The sequence below is a fragment of the Ranitomeya imitator genome, chromosome 10 (assembly GCF_032444005.1).
Source record: "Ranitomeya imitator isolate aRanImi1 chromosome 10, aRanImi1.pri, whole genome shotgun sequence".
Taxonomy (NCBI): domain Eukaryota; kingdom Metazoa; phylum Chordata; class Amphibia; order Anura; family Dendrobatidae; genus Ranitomeya; species Ranitomeya imitator.
The window spans coordinates 107,207,439-107,228,995 of record NC_091291.1 but is presented as its reverse complement, the minus strand read 5'-3'; the positions used below and the strand labels follow the sequence as shown (position 1 = coordinate 107,228,995).

At 49.1% G+C, this 21,557-nt stretch overlaps 1 protein-coding gene across 5 annotated transcripts in view; it reads right to left on the bottom strand.

The window, feature by feature from the left end:
- The window catches only part of CEP104 (centrosomal protein 104), an 85,881-nt gene that overhangs the window by 49,532 nt on the left and 14,792 nt on the right, over positions 1 to 21,557 (bottom strand). For all 5 annotated transcript variants that reach the window (XM_069741638.1, XM_069741639.1, XM_069741642.1 and 2 more), the window contains 4 exons: positions 20,061 to 20,309; positions 19,236 to 19,439; positions 18,967 to 19,134; positions 298 to 471 (listed from right to left, as the gene is read on the bottom strand). In XM_069741638.1, the coding sequence (XP_069597739.1) occupies positions 298 to 471; positions 18,967 to 19,134; positions 19,236 to 19,439; positions 20,061 to 20,309 (795 nt within the window). The remainder of the gene's footprint in view (positions 1 to 297; positions 472 to 18,966; positions 19,135 to 19,235; positions 19,440 to 20,060; positions 20,310 to 21,557) is intronic.

Here is a 21,557-nt window from a genome sequence, read left to right as displayed (position 1 = left end):
CTGGCCTCAGTGGTCTTGTGCTGTAAGCTGCTGAAGTAGTGATTGGCTGCAGTGGTCTCGTGGCATATACAGGAGGTCATCACTGCAGCCAGGTAAACCGGGGACCAGAGAAGCCATTCTGGAGTGATGGGGGAGTAAATGGGCGAGTACAGCTTCTTTGATGTTATCACTATTCTTGGCGTGGCCTCCTTCGGGTCCCCCCTCCACATATGGTATAGATATGGCACGGAGTAAATCTTTACGGCAAGCATTAGACCTGTCCCAATTTCAGATCAGCCATGTTTGTTATTCTGATACCTGAATGAAGTTGAATGCGATCACCCGCTGCCTATTGGCGGTATCGCCCGTTCTGGACATCAGGTCTGGCAGCGTTTTCTCCACGCAGTGCGTCGTTTCCCCTTTGCCCAGTTTATGTTTGGGAATATAATGTGTGATGATCATTTTCAGAAGTCTCAGCGAGGCCAGAAAAACCTGATCAAAAGAAAAAATAAAACACATTTGGTCACAAAGACATGAAATTCAATATTAGAAGTACAGTTAATTTAATGCAGCAAGGGATCAATCAGCTGTGGCACAAAGGGAACAATACAGTGGACTTTGCCCGGCGGTACTATAGACAATGAATGGAGCATGTGCACCTTCTCCTCCATCCAACATCAGCTCTAGATCCAGAGCTGATTCTTAGGATCACTGAGTGATAGTCACCTCTCTTCAGCCAGTTCCCCAGGATCGTTCTTCTCCTCCAATCCAAGCTGCAACTGTTCATAAGAACTATACAAGAGACTTCAAGGGGGTTTCCAATATCGCACCTTCTCTCCTATCCATAGAATAGGTGTTCTGACATCTGGGACCCCTAACAGACCCCACTGCAGAGACCCATCATGAATGGAGTGGAGATATTCATGCTCAGTTTTTGCTTTGATCATTAACAATAGGAATGGAGTAACTAGGCGAGCTCTGTGCTCCACTTTCTCCAGCAGTCCTGTAGACAATGAATGGAGCGGAGGTTGAGTATGCACACTTTATTTTCATTCAATATAGGGATCTGCTCGGTCAGGTTATCGCGGCGGAACTCAGTCAGACCCCTGCGAACAGTAAGTTATGGTGATGACTTACAATTCTGTGAGCATCCGCATTAAATGTCCTATATGCTGAAGCAGTAAATATTAAAAGAAATTATTAGTAAGTTATCCCCTATATATAGGGGATCAATGGGGTCTGACTACTGGGAACCTTGACGATCCTGAGATCCGGGACTCTCAAGGTCCCTGTGTGAATGGAGCAGAGGTCCATCATGCCCATGGGAGCAGAGGTCCATCATGCCCATGGGAGCAGAGGTCCATCATGCCCATGGGAGCAGAGTTCGATCATGCCCATGGGAGCAGAGGTCGATCATGCCCATGGGAGCAGAGTTCGATCATGCCCATGGGAGCAGAGTTCGATCATGCCCATGGGAGCAGAGTTCGATCATGCCCATGGGAGCAGAGTTCGATCATGCCCATGGGCGCAGAGTTCGATCATGTCCATGGGAGCAGAGGTCGATCATGCCCATGGGAGCAGAGGTCGATCATGCCCATGGGAGCAGAGGTCGATCATGCCCATGGGAGCAGAGGTCGATCATGCCCATGGGAGCAGAGTTCGATCATGCCCATGGGAGCAGAGTTCGATCATGCCCATGGGAGCAGAGGTCGATCATGCCCATGGGAGCAGAGGGCGATCATGCCCATGGGAGAAGAGGGCGATCATGCTCATGGGAGCAGAGGGCGATCATGCCCATGGGAGCAGAGGTCGATCATGCCCATGGGAGCAGAGGTCGATCATGCCCATGGGAGCAGAGGTCGATCATGCCCATGGGAGCAGAGGGCGATCATGCCCATGGGAGAAGAGGGCGATCATGCTCATGGGAGCAGAGGGCGATCATGCTCATGGGAGCAGAGGGCGATCATGCCCATGGGAGAAGAGGTCGATCATGCCCATGGGAGAAGAGGTCGATCATGCCCATGGGAGCAGAGTTCGATCATGCCCATGGGAGCAGAGGTCGATCATGCCCATGGGAGCAGAGTTCGATCATGCCCATGGGAGCAGAGTTCGATCATGCCCATGGCTGCTTCATTCATTCTTAATGGGAGTGCCGAACACCAGCTGAACACTGCGCTCGGCTATGAATGAATGGAGCCGCATTGCGCATGACCGACCACCCACCGCTTCATTCACACGGGAGCCTTTTTGCCCCGGTTTGGAGGAATGGTGGGGGTCCCAGTGGTCTGACTCCCAGCAATCAGGAAGTTATTCTATTTGATAGGGGATAACTTTCAGACTTGGTATAACCCCCTAAAAGCCTATAATATACTTCAGAGCTGAATTCAAAATTCTGCCGATTGTTACTGAAAACACCTTTAATAACTGTTGGCCAAATGTTCGCTTGGTCGACAATCATGCCAACTCTCCCCTACTGAGTGTGGAGGTGATTTTCGCACAGAGGGGCTTATTTCCTGTGTGAATAAATCACATATGTTGAAATCTGATTTTTCTGCAAAAATCAACCATCATGGTTAGAGTTGGGACACCTGCATACATTAGATGGTCATGGAACCTGTCAAAAATTGGCAGGCTGGAAGTATTTTCCTTTAGTGCACGATCACCTTTAGATTTTATTATTGTGCAGTGCTGGGTGTAAAGTCAATCCTTGCCGGAATCATTATTTCACATATATTGGGAGATTTCAGCTCTGAAGGCGTCAGAATTATAAATACAGGATAAGTGATGTATTTGTGGAGTTGCGTGGAGATTCATCTTCAGATGTGTGGTTTACACCAGTTTTTAGGAAATGTAACAATTTTCAGACAATGGTAAATTTTGGAACCGGAGCTGCCAGTCAGTGGTCGATAGTCAAAATTGTCCTGGTGCTTTACACACTGACTACGAGGCTCAATATCAGAGTACAGACTACTGTGATTCCCAGCGGAGGGTCCATATTGGGCAGTGGTCCTCTAGGTACAACACCGGATCGGTTCTGCCCGGCCTGTTCCTTTAATGGCTCGCTTACGGTTGCACCGTTTGATCACGGAGTATCGACATTAAGCTATATGAACCCAGTTTTGGCGGTAGACATAGGCTTAACTGTACCTTGTCACATTGTGACATGCCAGGAAGAGGCGCCAGTCCTGGAAACAGCGCTGCACAGAATGCCCTGAATTACTGTGGTTATTCAAGTGATCTAACCCAGGGGAAGGGGGGAAAAAATCTAACAAATCATCACATCCAAGTATCTAAATAATAGTTTCCACATAAAAGTGAATAGAAATTGTCACTGACTTTACATGCAACGCTTCTTAGTTGCTAAGTACGGTCCTCCTTTCGTTCACACTTACATAGCACGATACCTGGAGGAGTAGGAAGCAGGGCTGTGGAGTTGGAGCCCATTTTGGTGGAGTCGGAGTCATGGAAATTGCGGAGTCGGTTTGGCTTACCGTGTCAGGGCTATGGAGTCGGAGTCGTGGAGTCTGAGTCGGTATTATGGAAATTGCGGAGTCGGTTTGGCTTACCGTATAAGGGCTGTGGAGTCGGAGTCCTTTTTGGTGGAGACCGAGTTGGTATTATGGAAATTGAAGATTCGGTTTGGCTTACCGTATTAGGGCTGTGGAGTCGGAGTCCTTTTTGGTGGAGTCTGAGTCGGTATTATGGAAACTGCGGAGTCGGTTTCGCTTACCGCGTCAGGGCTATGGAGTCGGAGTCGTGGAGTATGAGTCGGTATTATGGAAATTGCGGAGTCGGTTTGGCTTACCGTGTCAGGGCTATGGAGTCGGAGTCGTGGAGTCTGAGCCCTTTTTGGTGGAGTCTGAGTCGGTATTATGGAAATTGCAGAGTCGGTTTAACTTATCGTGTCAGGGCTGAAGAGTCGGAGTCCTTTTTGGTGGAGTCTGAGTCGGTATTATGGAAACTGCGGAGTCGGTTTCGCTTACCGCGTCAGGGCTATGGAGTCGGAGTCGTGGAGTATGAGTCGGTATTATGGAAATTGCGGAGTCGGTTTGGCTTACCGTGTCAGGGCTATGGAGTCGGAGTCGTGGAGTCTGAGCCCTTTTTGGTGGAGTCTGAGTCGGTATTATGGAAATTGCAGAGTCGGTTTAACTTATCGTGTCAGGGCTGAAGAGTCGGAGTCCTTTTTGGTGGAGTCTGAGTCGGTATTATGGAAATTGCAGAGTCTGTTTGGCTTACCGTGTCAGGGCTATGGAGTCGGAGTCGTAGAGTCGGAGTCCTTTTTGGTGGAGTCCGAGTCAATGTCATGGAAATTGAGGAGTCGGGAGTCGGAGGTTTGGCTTACCGACTCCACAGCCCTGGTAGAAGGGTCCATCACAAACTTTGGTAAAGCAGATTGTTCTGTAACTTCTTGTGTGACTTTTTGAGAAAAAAAAAGTCTATCATGCATACACGTGACGGTTCCTAAATATTGGAATGAAATGATCATCAGAGCCACATGGTGCTGTGGCGAGGCACCAACGTAAAGATGGGTCATTGGGTTACTGCGTTTACACAAATTTGTAACGTAAGTGAAAATGTGAGAGCGAAAGTTTGACGAGTAGTTATGCATTCAGATAATCAATGTCTAATCACGTGTGACCCAAAAGCAGGACAAAACTATAAACTGGTTCAACGGAAAAATGTAGAAAAAAAACCCTCAAATTCAATTAAAATGGCCTGGACAAAATATTATGGTACTCCTTAAAAAGACTGAAAATAATTTGACTACATGGTAAACCTTGGTGTGTCCTGTAACTAGCATCACAGGTGACTACAAACGTGTAATCAGTCAATCTGCGTATTTAGAGGGTGAAAAGTAGTCACTGTGCTGTTTGTAATCATGGTGTGTACACACTGAACATAGAGCAATGAAAGCTAAGGAGAGAGTTGTCCCAGGAGATTAGACAAACATGGTAAAGGTTATAAGACCATCACACAGCTTGAGGTTCCTGTTACTACAGATGCACATATTATTCGGAAGTTTAAGGTCTACGGACTGTGGCCGACCTCCCTGGACATGGCTGCAACAGGAAAACTGATGACAAGTTGAAGAGATGGATAACACGAATGGTCTGAGTTGCAGGTGATGGGTACTCCAAAAGGATAATGACACGAAACACACAGCTATAAACACCCAAGAATGGCTGAGAGCAAAGCATGGGATTCTTCTGTAGCTGTCTTCTATGAGCCCAGACCAAAGCCCTACTGACCATCTGCGGAACAAGCCGAGACCTGCCGTCTGGAGAAGACGCCTCCACACCTGAGACCGTGGGACAAGTTTGCTACGAAAGCGGCCAAAATATCTATGGACAGGAGCAGACGTCTCATTGACAGATACAAAAATAGTTTATCTGAAGTGATTGCATAGAAAGATTAGGCAGCAAAATAATAGTGGATATTCAATAAAAAAAAGGTACAGAAAAAAAAAATACAGGGGACCGGACACAGATCAAAAGTGTCCAGTTTTTGCTATTATTTTATTCCTGTTGTTCCCCCATGTATACCGCTTTTTCCTTTTTTAAAATACGCCATATAGTTCCAGAGATATGGGCCTTTTTTTTAAAGTGTGAATTGTTATGGTCTTCACGGAGGAGCGGCTCACAGGATCCTCTGGGGCGTGTCTTTAGTTGCTCTGCATAATTATGCCATTGGCCACGCCCCTTTAGAAAAAAAATGCATAAAAATGAGTACTAAATAAAAAGGCCCATATTTCTGGAACCGAGTGATGGATTTTAAAACTGAAAAAAAAAGCTAAATTCTCAGAAGAGGAGCAGGAATAAAAAAAAAAAAAAAAAAAAAGAGAAGACACTTTAGCAGGCTCTGGTAGCAGGTGCCACCATAAAAATGATTGCCTTCTATAGCCTCGGTGTGTGCCATTTCTATTTCTGAGAAGGAGTTAACTGAGGGTCCGTCGGTGAGCTCGTTACGATAATGAGACGTGGAGTATGTCACTGTTATCTGTCTTTTTCTGAGCTCCTCTCAGCTGAATCATGTCTATGGACAACAGTAAAATTGAATCTGCAGCAAAACAAGCCAAACTTGTTAGTGAAACCCAATAGCAAAAATTATTATTAGCCCCAAATACGTACATTTAAGTAGAATAAAAAAAAAAGTTGCCCCAAGGTGGACAACCCCTTTAAGAAGCTGGAAAGTCAGCTCATCCTTTTCTCTTGTATGCTAAGTGGGACCACTTCCCAAAAGCAGCTGTTCCCCATTAAGATATCATCTCCACTAAACCCTCGCTGGCTCCCTCCGAGGGTGGTTTGCTTTCCACTAGCTCGTACATTACTCATATAACCATTGTCACGGTCCTGCGTACGCAGCCCAAGTCCAAAAAGTGGAGGAAATTACACACACACGGGGTATCTGAGACCTCTTTGTTCAAAACGGAGGGTATGACAAGCCTGGGATTCTGTGCAGAGACGCCGAGGGCCGCGGATCCAGCCGGGCAGCGCTTCACTATGGCAGCGACACGGAAAAACAATGCCCAGAATCAGGATTTATTATTGTAATTAGTCATCCGGACTCATTATCGTCCCTTTGGCGGCACTGCCCTGGAAAATATAAGCGTGGCTTGGTCCATGCTGGGCAGATATTACCGCAAGCTGTGTGTATCGCTCGATCTTCCATGGGGGAATACTGAGACCGCAGCTGCGGACGGGGGTAATGCAGGGGACCTCATTAATAGTCTGTATATGGGGGCTTCTGCATCTATTAGAAAACAATTATTTTGGGGGTCCTTTACCAGTCACCCGCTAATTCACCTATATACACAATTGCTCGGAGGACAGGTATCGGTCACGACTTCTCCATACATGAGCGCTTGGCGTTCAAGTGTTTTCGACAGGAATATGGAAGAAAGCCGCCGCCAGACTCTTGGCAGCAGCTCAATCTCCTCTTAAAAATTAAAAGATTGCATGCCCAAACTCCAACAGCCCGATCCTTCTTCTCCCCGACATCATCTGTTGGGAACGAGGCAGGAGGCACCATTCACATCGGATGGTCAGTCGGTCACATGGCTGCCCGGTCTCACCGATGGCATCGGAGAAACCTGACAGCACAGGCCGGGTGCGCTGTGAGGATTCGCAAGTCTGCAGTGACAGATGACAGAGTGACTGCAGACTTTTGTGCCAAACGTGGACAACCCTTTTAAGGGGAGTGTTACCTTTATTCATAGTGCTAGGAATGTAATCGTCCTTTGTGGTGGGGTTCTACAGGTTTGCACGGATGATATTAGGATGGACAGAACGGAGTAGAGACGGTTGTGGCTTCCTGCACAGTTGGTGACCGTGATCTAAGATGCTTCGAACCTCTTGAAAATCTTCACTTCTCGGACTGATATTTGGTGCAGGGCATAATGTGACTTTAGAGCTGGCACCAGGAGTGTGCGATCACATCTACCGGTCTCCTTACAATTTGTACAGTTCAGGGAAGGGAAAATAAAAAGGGAAGAGAGTGTGAAAAAAATGATCCTAGATTAGATTAAAACCATATTGTTTGTGCAGATGCGTAATTAATACATATTGGCACAGTGTCCCGGCTATTCACTTCCATGGATGGGGAGACAGAGATGACAGGGACACACAGAATGTGAAACAGGCCTCACCTGGTCTTCTGGAGACTGGGATTTCTCCCGGGGGATCCTCCACACTGGCATTAGTATATAAAGTGTGGGACGGGGGAATGAAACTGATGGGTATAAAGGGATTCACCGAATACACACCGTTATGGCGAAATCCCACTCTGGGCAAAGTGTCAAAGCTCCAGGGCTCCTCCGATTGTCCACATTCCTGTTTGCTCCCAATTATTTACAAACTCCGTTCTTAAGTTTTAAACCGCCCCATGACGAATTCAACTTATTGGGTAACACTTTGTACCAATACCTACAAATCCGACATGATCCCGCGGATCAATCGGGTCTGATGGATCCCAGCATACATCATCCCCTAATAGATACTATCGCCTCTACCGGCCAGATGAAGGGTTTATTCTCTACCGTATAGAAATATATTGTCATTCCTCTGACAGCGGAGGTGGACGTAGGCGCGATAATCTGAGGAGCCATGGAGAGAAACTTTAGAATCTGTTCCAAAACCATCACTATGTTTTGCATCATGGCCATATCCCAGGTGTGGGATGGATGATGCGCCTCTGATGCATAGGATGTGGGGTGAAGACAGATAGGCCCATGTTGGAATGATAGAATGGGTGCATGGAGTGAAATTATTCACAGATCCCCGTATATATGTATATTGGGATTATTTGAAGATGGAGTAGATCCTGTCTCGCCCCGATTCATAGGAATCTCTTCTATCTTATTTCAAGCACGTAAACTTCTTGCTAGACGCACAACCTACGACTAAAGCGAAAGATAACAGTTAGTGATAAGCGAACGTGCTGGGATAAGGTGTTATCTGAGCATGCTCCGGTGCTAACCGAGTGTCTTCAAAGTGTTCAAAAAATATGTTCTAGTCCCTGCGGCTGCACGTCTCGCGGCTGTTTGTTAGACAATCCCTGCATGTGTTGTGTCTGTCGAACAGCCGCGAGACGTGCAGCCGCGAGGACTAGATCACATTATCCCAGCGCGCTGAAGACACTATTAGCACACGAGCATGCTCAGATAACACCTTATCCCAGCACGGTCGCTCATCATTAATAATAATATCTGGTTGGAAAGAGGAGTCTACCCTAAATGCAAGCTGATTCACAAATTCGAAAAGATATGGAGTCCTTGGCGGGATACTCCAGGGCTGCCCACGAATGTCCCAATTAGAGATAGACTATGTCTGATCTTATTCCCTAATCGTCAGCCCCTCTTTCCTTTATTCTAGAAAAGCCATGTAAAGGACAATGGTTCTGTCTGGAATATTGGGTTATGGGAGGGTTAGGGAACTGAACTTGTGACGTTTTATCTTTGCTTTATAATATGAAATTATTACGTTAGACATGATTATTGAAAATGGAAAATTTGTACTTTTCAATAATTATCTGATTAAATAAAAAGATGATTCAGCTATCCCTCTGTTCATATCACTAAATTAGTGTCTTGACAGGATAACCCCAGAGTTACACTATTCTTCTAGGGGTGGGATTGAGCAGTCACACGGCCTATTTAAAAGAAGGTGTCATGATTGACAGTTATGTCAGCCGATAGGGACAATGTTCCCATATGCATAATCTGTAACTGCAAGAATAGAAAAGACATCGCACCGTGTGTCAGGCCACGCAGGAAAAACAACGGCAATAAGTAGATTGTATAAGAATTGCCAGCGCATTTATATATACATCACATGCAAGCCTTCCTCATAGGGAATAGCTGGTTAATATTCAGACAGCTGTTTTCCATGGTTGGTAAAAACACTGCAGAGCCCAGGATGCCCGCGGATGTGCGGCCTGAACCAACAGACTCATATATGGACCATGAAATACGGCAGTCCGGTCCGGGACGGTGTTTGATACCCAGATTATGTTTCCACTGCATGTTTTTCATGTGAACCGTATTTGTCCCAGTATCGGCAGCAGAAATCTGAGGCTGACCCTCATCTGCCGCAGATCCGCACACGGATTAACCCCACCGTAAGGGAAAATCTGAACAGGAACCGTTTTAGCAAGCGACTTGTTTATTAAAATGGCTTTCAACTCTGCAACGCATAAAGACGCAGCTGTAAGAACAGAAATGAGGGTGTCCCAATTAAAGCCATAGGAGGTGGCACGTGGGCGCCGAATATGCACCAAAATCGGATAAGGAAAACACTCTGATCGTACCGTAATACAGCAACTTGTCCTTCACATGCCACTTCATAGACAGGGGCCGATTCATTAAGACTGGCGCCGTGCACGCTGGCGCTGCCTCATTCTTGATGGAGTAAAAGGCGCAAAGTTCATTATAAGGTGTACGCCACTTCATGAACTCGGCACAACGTCTCAGTGGCGCGCGCCTGTGTGCCGGAGATGTCAGTCCAGTAAGATGTGCCGTCACTTTTGATGATGTTGATGGGTGGGTATGGCCACGTCCCGTCCCAGCTTACCCCATTTAAACTGGCGCGAAAATGCCAAAAGTCGCTACATTTTTGTGTAAGTTCTTGTTGCCCAAATATTTTGTGACTTTTCAAAGCTTTTACTCCAGTTATCTGATGTAAAGGCTTTGATGGAGCAAAATAGAGTTAACACTGTAAAACACATCCACTAATGCCGCTTTATGGCACTTTCCGTTAACAATAACCTTTGTCCTGAATGCACGCTGTCTAAGAATGGATCTGTGCCACGGTGCCCGCAGGATGATATACACTCACCTGTGCTCCACAGGGAATTTTTAATAATTGCAAAGTCACAAGGAATCCTGGCGGAGAAGACGTTGCAGACACGCAGGGCGCCCGTGTGCACAAGCTGCGAGCACGTGGCTTGTCATGTGCTAGAACCGGCCTGCAGCGCCAATTTTCACCAACTATTAGAAAACTGCTTAGACATCAGCTTCATAATAGTCACAGATCTGCCCGCGGCCGCAGAGCCAAGAGTGGCAGGGATGGGAGAATTCCAGTGGCCGCCCACCCACCGAGCACAGGCTGCTGGCAGCAGGTTACAGCAGCTCGCACTCGCCACTGATTAAAAGGTGATGTAGCTGGAAAACAGGAGCTGAAGTTATTAATTCTGCTGCCTAGATATGGCAGACGGTGCTGGAACTAGATCTGATAAATTACATATAGTAAAAAAGAACCGAACTGTCGAGTTTAGCATTGTACATTTTCCTAAAAACTGGAACCGTCTCGGTAGCAGGAATATTATTTTTCATTTCCAATTTCAGCTTCTATTCCAAAAAAAAACCCGCGTGTGGTTGATTTTAACGGATGGCATTGAACCTGATGTCCGCAGAGGCTCAGAAAATAGCTCACAGCATGTAACACATGGGTCATATTAAAGGGAACCTGTCACCCCGTTTTTTGAGATTGAGCTATAAATACTGTTAAATAGGGCCTGCGCTGTGTGTTCCTATAGTGTATGTAGTGTACCCCGATTCCCCACCTATGCTGAGAAATAACTTACCAAAGTCGCCGTTTTCGCCTGTCAATCAGGCTGGTCAGGTCGGGAGGGCGTGGTGACATCGCTGGTTCTTCCTCAGCTTTACTTTGGTGGCGTAGTGGCGTAGTGGTGAACAAGCGATCTGCGCTGTAATCCCTTGCATCGGTGGGGGCGGCCATCTTCCTGGGGCCGCGCGTGCGCAGATCGAGTGCTCTGCTGCACGGGGCTTCAGGAAAATGGCCGCGGGATGCCGCGCGTGCGCATTAGAGATCGCGGCGGCAATTTTCCCAAAGCCGAGATGCAAACTCTCAAAAAACGGGGTGACAGGTTCCCTTTAACTCTAGACCTGTGCGGGCACAGAGTCCCAGTGTTACCTTCCGCTGGGGGGGGTGACTGAGCCGGACGCAGGGGAGGCATATCGGGAAAGGTGTCTAACCACATGGATTTACCAAGCTAATGTGAAAAGTGGTCCTGGGGGTCAGAAATAATAGGTCACCCACCGCAGTGTGGATCTGGCGCAGTATTTTTATTAAAGGGCTTCTTTAAGATTGAAGCAAATTTCCTAAATAAAGGAAAAGGTAAAAAAATAAATAAACCTCACCTGAAATTGCTCTGGGGCTCCCCACAGGTCTACGACTACCTTGCCATGATGGCATCTACCTACATGACCACTGCAGCTAATCACTGGTGTCACAAGTATATTACTCAAGACCAATGCAACCAATCACTAGTGTCAGAGGTGTACAACAGATGACTGCTGCAGCCAATCACTGATTTCAAAGTTGTACAACACGACTGCTGCAACCAATCACTTGTGGCAGAGGTGTACAACAAATGATAGCTGCAGCCAATCACTGGGGACAGTAGCGTATAAAACAAGACCATTGCAGCATAATATATGCTGAGTATAATAATAATATGCAGAGTATAATCCTTAAATAAACTTTTTATTAAGTGACATAAATGTAACAAGGTCACAAACAATGGATAAAAAGAAACTACTGGATACCACAAATCAAAGGGAGCACTGTGACCAGCATAAGACCAAAGTCCAAGTAATCACTATAGCTAAATGCCTCTCCAATGTTCATGTGCCAAATTTAGACAAAATAGTCTGTGCAAAAAAGCTATGGTTCATATAGCAGCATTACATTTATAACTAAAATGCATAATGTCCATCATGGACTATAGTTAAGAATTGTCTATATTTGGCACATGAACATTGGAGAGGCATTTAGCTATAGTGATTACTTGGACTTTGGTCTTATGCTGGTCACAGTGCTCCCTTTGATTTGTGGTATCCAGTAGTTTCTTTTTATCCATTGTTTGTGACCTTGTTATATTTATGTCACTTAACAGGATTTTTGGTTGCTTACCGTAAAATCTGTTTCTTGAAGCCTCCATTGGGGGACACAGGAACCATGGGTGTATGCTGCTGCCACTAGGAGGCTGACACTATGCAAATAAAAAGTTAGCTCCTCCTCTGCAGTGTACACCCCACCGACTGGCATTATACTCTTCAGTTAGTGAGAAAGCAGTAGGAGATAATGAACAAGGTTGAAAACCATAACCACAAACTTGAGAACTGTAAACGTGAGAACAGTCATAGAACAGATAACAACAGAAACATTGGGAGGGAGCTGTGTCCCCCAATGGAGGCTTCAAGAAACAGATTTTACGGTAAGCAACCAAAAATCCTGTTTTCTTTATCGCCTCTCATTGGGGGACACAGGAACCATGGGACGTCCCAAAGCAGTCCCAAGGGCGGGAAAAACAGACTTCCATCAGGTCACAGGACTCACCACTGCCGCCTGCAAGGTCCTTCTGCCTAGGCTGGAGTCCGCCGATGCGTAGGTATGGACCCTGTAAAATTTGGCGAACGTGTGGATGGAAGACCAAGTTGCCGCTTTGCAAAGCTGTAGGGCGGAAGCCCTGTGGTGCACCGCCCAGGAGGCGCCGACTGCCCGGGTAGAGTGAGCCTTAATCCCAGGAGGGGGCACTCTGTTCTTGACCCGGTAAGCCTCCAAAATTGCCATTCTGATCCATCGAGCAATAGTCGCTTTAGAAGCCGGTTGGCCTCTGCGCGTGCCATCAGGAATGACGAAAAAAGAATCCGTCTTCCGGAAAGAGGATGTTCTATCCAGATAAATCCTCACTGCCCTGACGAGGTTTAGCTTGTTCAACGATCGCTCCAGAGGATGAGTCGGAGCTGGACAAAAGGAAGGTAGAACGATGTCCTCGTTGAGGTGGAAGGTGGAAACCACCTTAGGAAGAAAAGAAGGTGGGGGTCGGAAGACCACCTTGTCCTGGTGAATGACCAAAAACGGAGGGCGGCAAGACAGTGCCGCCAGCTCGGAAACGCGGCGAATGGACGTGATGGCCACAAGAAGGGCCACCTTCCAAGATAAAACTGATAGAGGAATCTCCCTAAGAGGTTCAAAGGGAGAAACCTTCAAAACGTCCAGTACCAGGTTTAGGTCCCATGCCTCCACAGGGGCCCTGTACGGCGGGACGGCGTGGGCTACCCCCTGAAAGAAGGTCTTAACCTGTGGCTGAGAGGCCAAGGTCTTCTGAAAGAGGATGGAAAGCGCAGAGACCTGACCCTTCAGGAAACGAAGAGCCAGGCCCGAATCCAGCCCTGCCTGAAGGAAGGCCAAAAGAGAAGGCAGGGAAAAAACCATAGGCGGAACGCGGTTGGACTCGCACCAACAGAAGTAGGCCTTCCAGGTGCGGTAGTAGATCCTGGAAGACGAAGGCTTCCGAGCCTGAATCATGGTGTGAATCACCCGGTCCGAAAGGCCGGACGCTCTTAAAACCGCGGTCTCAACAGCCACGCCGTTAAACTGAGCGACCGAGAATTCGGGTGGCAGATCGGACCCTGGGACATCAGATCGGGCCTGTCTGGAAGGCGCCAGGGAGCGTCCGCGAGAAGGTTGACGAGCTCCGCGAACCAAGCTCTCCTGGGCCAATCCGGGGCGATCAGGATGACCGGCACCCCTTCCGCTTTGATCTTCTTCAACAGTTTGGGAAGTAATGGAAGGGGTGGGAACAGGTAGGGCAGCTCGAACTGTGACCAAGGAATGGCCAGAGCATCGACGCCCACTGCGAGAGGATCGGGGGACCTGGAGACGAACTGCGGAACCTTCCTGTTGATTCGAGACGCCGTGAGATCCACATCCGGAGTTCCCCATCGAAGAGAAATCTGATGGAAGACCTCCGGATGCAAGGACCATTCCCCTGCCGCGAGACCCTCGCGGCTGAGGAAGTCGGCGGCCCAGTTTTCCACGCCGGGGATATGCACCGCGGATATCACCGGAACCGTTGCCTCTGCCCAAAGGAGGATCTTGGATACCTCGGCAAGGGCCAAGGAGCTCCGAGTCCCCCCCTGATGGTTGACATATGCCACAGCCGTGGCGTTGTCCGTCTGGATCCGAACTGGAAGGCCCCTGAAGATCCTTTCCCAATGGCGGAGGGACAGAAAGATGGCCCGAATTTCGAGGACGTTGATCGGCAGAGAAGACTCCTGCGGCGACCAACGGCCCTGAACCGTCAGGTGGCGAAAAACCGCACCCCAGCCGATCAGGCTGGCGTCCGTTGTCACCACATGCCAGTGAACCGGAAGGAAGGACCTGCCCTGGGAGATGAGAGGTGACGTCAGCCACCAGTTGAGAGACCGCTTGACCCGAAAGGAGAGTCTGATCGGCCGATCCAGGGAGAAGATGGACCTGTCCCACTGAGACAGAATGGCTTGCTGAAGGGGTCGAGAATGGAATTGGGCGAAGGGAATCGCTTCCAAGGTAGCTACCATCCTCCCCAGAACCTTCATGGCCGATCGGAGGGAGGGAGGCCGAGGACCCTGGAGCAAGCGTATGTCCCGACAAAGGGTGGATCTCTTGTCCTTGGGAAGGAAGACTCTGGTCTGACGAGTGTCGAAAAGCATGCCCAGAAAGATGATGCGCTGAGAAGGAATAAGGCAGGACTTCTTCCGGTTGACCAGCCACCCGAAACGGGATAAGGTGTCGAGAACAATGGACAGGCTTTCGTGGGCCTGAGCAAAGGACGGAGCCTTGATGAGGATGTCGTCGAGGTATGGAAACAGGACCAAGCCTCTGACTCTCAAGATGGCCATCAGCGCCGCCATGATTTTCGTGAACACCCTTGGCGCGGTTGCGAGACCGAACGGCAGGGCAACAAACTGAAAATGATCTTGTTGCACTGCGAAGCGCAGGAAACGGTGATGTCCGGGAAATATTGGAACATGTAGGTAGGCGTCCTGGATATCTATAGAGCATAGAAATTCCTGAGCCTCCATGGAAGCAATTACTGAACGAAGGGATTCCATCCTGAAGTGTCTCAGGCGAACCCTCCTGTTCAGCAATTTGAGGTCCAGAATGGGACGAACCTTGCCGTCTTTTTTCGGTACCACAAAGAGGTTCGAGTAGAAACCCGTGTACCGTTCCTTTTCTGTAACGGGAACGATTACCCCGGATTTGAGCAGAGAAGCGATGGCTGCGAAGAAGCCCGGAACCAGAGCGGGATCTTTTGGAGGACGGGATTGGAAGAAACGATCCCTGGGTCGGGAGGCGAACTCTATTTTGTATCCCGAGGATACAACTTCCCTGACCCATGCATCCTCTACTGCGGAAATCCAGACGTCCCTGAAACGGAGAAGACGGCCCCCCAACCTGGGAGTTGGGCTGGAGTCTTGCCGAGAGTCATGCGGAGGTGGATCTTCCAGTCCTGGGCCTGGACGATCTACCCTGGGAATAGCGAGGACGCCAGGACGGAGTGGGCCTGAAGGACAACGCCTTCTTCTCTTGACGTGCCTGTGGCCTCTGTTGCTGCTGGGAAAAAGAGTTTGATGCAGCGAAGCGCCGAACAGGCCGAAAAGAGCGAAACTGCCGTCTAGGAGGAGGGCGACGAGCTTTAGCCTGGGGGAGAAGAGAACTTGTTCCCCCGGTGGCGTCCTTAATGATTTGGTCCAGCTGGGAACCAAAGAGACGAGAGCCCTGGAAGGGCAGACTAGTGAGGGACTTTTTGGAGGACAAGTCCGCCTGCCAGGCCTTGAGCCAAACGGTCCGGCGGATGGCAACGGCATTGTTGGAAGCCTGAGCCGCACAAGACGCGACATCCAGGGAGGCGGAAACCAGGTATTCACCAGCGTGGGAAATCTGGTTGGCAAGTTCCGCTAATTGCGCGGGAGGTGCCCCGTCCAGGATACCTCGCCGTAGATACTTGGCCCATTTTGAGATGGATTTTGAAGCCCAAGTGGAAGCAAAGGCTGGACATAGCGCTGCTGAAGCCGCTTCAAAAGCAGATTTCGCGAAGGATTCTATAACTCTGTCGTTAGAATCCTTCAGAGACGCTCCGCCGGACAGTGGAAGCACCGTGTTGGTGGACAGCCTGGAAACAGGGGGATCCACCGAGGGAGAGACCGTCCAATTGGCGGTAAGTTCTGGTGAAAAGGGATATAACACCCCCAGGCGTTTTCCCCTCTGAAAACGTCTGGTCGGATTCTCTCTCCCTCTGGCCAGGATTTCCTCGAATTCAGGATGAGGAGCGAAAAATTTTGAAGGTGGTTTGGCCCGTCTAAACGAAACCGCCTGATCTGCGGGTTCCGTAGAGGGACCCTTAATGCCACAGGTTTGGTTTATAGCCCGAATGAGGTTCTGGACCGACTCACTCATGGTGGCGATTTGGTTAGGATCCAGCTCCGAAATCTCCTCTGAGGGCGCATCAGATAATGCCTCGCCTGACTCAGGGGAGGAGGATCGGTGGGACATCAACCGCGGGGGAAGGCCGTGCGGCGAGATGGAACGCGAAGAGGACTCAGACCGACATTCCTGTCTGGACCTTTTGTAGCTTAGCAAGGAGGTCTCGGGCGGCGGTTCCTGCGACCCGCTGGCCACGACAGGGGTCTGCAGGGGTAACCGATCCAGCGCGGACACCAGGGTTTGAGATACCCGTGTTAAGTCAGCCACAGTTTGTGACAGAGAGGCGGCCCAGCCTGGGATGGGGGGATCACTCTCGGGCGGAACAGCCGGGGGATCCTGGGCGGTGGGAACAATCGGGTTGCTGCAGGACTGACACAGCGGGGAGGACTGACCTGAGGGAAGTTTGCTGTTACAGGACGAACATGCAAAGTACGTGACTAAGGCAGAAGATGAAGAAGTAGGGGGGTGAGAACGGCCCCCTTTAGAAGACATTTTGAGAGATCCCTGAAGATGCCAGTGGGTTAGGGGACAGTGGGGCAGAGAAGGGTGTCAGTCTGCAGTGCAGCTACTCACGGACCCGGTCCTGGAAGATGTCCCACTTGTCCTCGGCGGAGAACTTCCCTGAGGTGCTGATTCTGCGATGCTGAGCCACAGAAGATGCGAGTGAAGGAGCGTGGCGCGCTGTGTGAGGCACTGCGAGGGCTGCTGCTGCTGTGAGAAGCGGTGCACACCGGCCGAGAGACCCACGAGGAAGGGGGTGGAGCCAGACGCAGAGGCGCCGGTGGGCAGGGCGCAGAATGTCGGGCGGGAAAAAGCCCGCCTGCAGGAGCGGAAATGAAGAAGCTGAAAAACCGGAAGTAGGCCCCGGCCGAAGTCGGGGCCTAAATTAGGCACCGGTGGCCGAGAAAAGAAGCCGCGGCGCCGAAATAGCGCGCCGGGAACAATGCGGCGAGAGGAAGGCTGAGCCGCAGGCGCCGCGACCTGCTAGGCTGCGCCGCTGAAGGGCGCCGCAGAAAACACCCTCCTGCGGCGCCAGGGCGATGCGCCGCAGGGGGAAGCGGCGCAACCGCCTGCAGGGCTGCGTCGCAGAAGGGGGCCGCAGATAACAACCTCCTGCGGCGCCAGAACAATGCGCCGCAGCGAGAAGCAGCGCGACAGCCTGAAGGGCTGCCGCGCTGAGGATGTGCCCAAAGAAGAAACCGCAGCGCCGGTCTGTAGGAGCTCCGAGAAAGTGCTGGCCACAGGGGATAAGAGCGCGGTGGCCTAAAAGGAGCCCCGCGCTGAGACAGAAGGCCCTTGTCAGAAAAAGGGGAGAAGGAATACTGGCCGCGCCACTGGAAGATACAGACGATGACCGGGTAAGAAAGTCGACAGGGAGCCCCTAACAAGAACCCCCCTATCAAAGATCTGGGATGGGAAGGGAGAAAATACTCACCTAAAAACATCCCACGCCGGTACTAACCTTAAAAGGGGGTGAGACGTCCAGGGGCTAATGGACGTCCTTGTCTCCGCCGACCGACAGGCTCCGGTGGGCGAGTGGGTGGGGGACGGAGCCAGGACCGGACTTCTGAGCACGCTTGTGTGCTAGTCTCTTGGTCCTGGAGAGGGATCTATGAGGATACGGGGTGGCAGTACACGCCGTACTCATAGTCCGCTTTGTGGGACTACAGGTGTGACTGCTCACCCTGTATCCCTCCGAGGAAATCTGTAAAGGAAACGACGCACATTGAGGTAGAAAAGGGTCTAAAGAAAGACCCGTGTCCACCTCCTACTGACACTAAGCTAAACTGAAGAGTATAATGCCAGTCGGTGGGGTGTATACTGCAGAGGAGGAGCTAACTTTTTTATTTGCATAGTGTCAGCCTCCTAGTGGCAGCAGCATACACCCCATGGTTCCTGTGTCCCCAATGAGAGGCGATAAAGAAAAAAAGTTTAAGGATTATACTCATTTTTGTGGTCATTACGTACCGCCTCTGATATGTAGCAACATAATCTAGTAAACTAGTAAGGTAAATAAAAAGTGAAGGTGAGCATGCGAACAGCGGAACTAGACTTACCAGATAACTATAGGTTATTTTTTTTACCATTTCCTCTAATTTGGCAATTTCTTCAAAATTCATGCACGCCTGCTCCTTTCAAATTTACTACTTGCCCATTTGGATCCTCTTTTATGTCATTTGTACGCGTGTCTAGGTTGCTGGCGATTACGGTCACTTACTGCAGACACTTTGTCTTTGATGGCCCTTCGGATAAGGAACACAGCCGCCCTCAGCATATTCTTTAAGTCGTCTTTGGAGGTAGTTGTGGGAACGTCCGACAGCTTCTTATACACAGCCACTAAGGCATCTTCTCTGTACGACCAAGTCTTAGAATAGGCTCCCGCAACCTAAGACATTAACAGATATTAAAAAAAAAAAACTATTTGATCGAATGCAGAAATCTTTCGTACCTCATCTATGAGCAGTTTTTCCATAGGCCGAAGCTTACCAAAGCCTCACCGAAAACCTCAATGGCAAATCCGGCCTCTCTCAGGGCTTTCTCGTTCAGTGGCTCCGGCTCCCCGGTAATCCGGCTTCTGGGGGTGTCCCCGGCGAAATCCTCATTAATGTCTGGCTCCAGGTACGTAAAAGCATCATCCTTCTGCTTCCGCTGAGCCGGAAGAGGACGCTCGTCGTAGGGTAAAGTCTCAACCTCAAAAAAGAAAAACATGGCTGCTAAATACATTGATCACTTATCCCCAGGGACCCCTAGGCTCTGAATCGATAACAGTCCTGCCAGTTGGACCCCCAGCGATCATATAATTTAATTGTACAATGAAAGTTATGTTTTAGTATTTTCCCATTGATGCTTGAGCCTAGTCATCATGGACCCTTCTCCCCATTGTCAGCACCAGGCAGGTTAATGATCTCCACTGCACCCAGTATCACCAATATAAATGATGTGGATAGGATTATAGGTTCCTTATGGGAGTTAGCAGATGGAAAGGTTAAAACACTTTTTTTTCTTCAGAGTCCATAATGGTTTTTTTTAAAGTTGTCTTTAGTGTTTGCATCAGGTGCTGGGGTATGCGCAGAGTATCTCGGGTATTAGAGTGACATGTTTGAGTCCCCGCCTGTATGTTTTGTGGCTGATAGACGGTATAAATAACATGCGGAGATTGCCTGGCATACACAGGTAATCCTTGCATGTTTTTTGGCTCCATTTAAGGTGGGCTCTCATTCTCAGGATGGCTGGAGATCCCAGTGATCAGCACGTTATCCTGTGGGTAGACAATAACCTCCCATACTGTGAAAACACCTTTAATGCACTTACATTGATTCCAGGAACTGTTGCAGCTGGTTCTGGAGGAGGAGGAGAGGGAGAACGGTGCTGGGGTACTGGCTTAGGAGAGGTGACTTTGGGAAGCTTTTCTGACACCTCTCGACGCTCCTTTTTAATCTTTTTCTCAGTCCTTCGCTCCTTCTCTGGCTGCGGTGAGGTTGCTGCTTTGTGCTGCTGGGTAGGCGGAGGGCTGGATGACTGCTCCAGTGGGTACAGAGACGTCTCAGCAGCTCTGTGCATCTTATGAGGAGGAGAAGCATTAGATACATCAGTTAGATACAGAACATGAGACAATCTGGATAGAAGCAATCACAGCACAAAGGGGTCATCTCCTCATTACCCATCAGATCTCAGCACACGGAGAGGACAGTCCTGACACCTGCACATGGTGGACGGAAAGACGGTCCCTGCTGTACAGCAAAGTACAGTAATGTATGTACACAGTGACTGCCCCAGCAGAATAGTGAGTGCAGCTCTGGGGTAGAATACAGGATGTAACTCAGGATCAGTAATGTAATGTATGTACACAGTGACTGCACCAGCAGAATAGTGAGTGCAGCTCTGGGGTATAATACAGGATGTAACTCAGGATCAGTAATGTAATGTATGTACACAGTGACTGCACCAGCAGAATAGTGAGTGCAGCTCTGGAGTATAATACAGGAGGTAACTCAGGATCAGTAATGTAATGTATGTACACAGTGACTGCACCAGCAGAATAGTGAGTGCAGCTCTGGAGTATAATACAGGATGTAACTCAGGATCAGTAATGTAATGTATGTACACAGTGACTGCACCAGCAGAATAGTGAGTGCAGCTCTGGAGTATAATACAGGAGGTAACTCAGGATCAGTAATGTAATGTATGTACACAGTGACTGCACCAGCAGAATAGTGAGTGCAGCTCTGGAGTATAATACAGGAGGTAACTCAGGATCAGTAATGTAATGTATGTACACAGTGACTGCCCCAGCAGAATAGTGAGTGCAGCTCTGGGGTATAATACAGGATGTAACTCAGGATCAGTAATGTAATGTATGTACACAGTGACTGCCCCAGCAGAATAGTGAGTGCAGCTCTGGGGTATAATACAGGATGTAACTCAGGATCAGTAATGTAATGTATGTACACAGTGACTGCCCCAGCAGAATAGTGAGTGCAGCTCTGGAGTATAATACAGGAGGTAACTCAGGATCAGTAATGTAATGTATGTACACAGTGACTGCACCAGCAGAATAGTGAGTGCAGCTCTGGGGTATAATACAGGATGTAACTCAGGATCAGTACAGGATCAGTAATGTAATGTATGTACACGGTGACTGCACCAGCAGAATAGTGAGGGCAGCTCTGCGGTATAATACAGGATGTAACTCAGGATCAGTAATGTAATGTATGTACACAGTGACTGCACCAGCAGAATAGTGAGTGCAGCTCTGGAGTATAATACAGGATGTAACTCAGGGTCAGTAATGTAATGTATGTACACAGT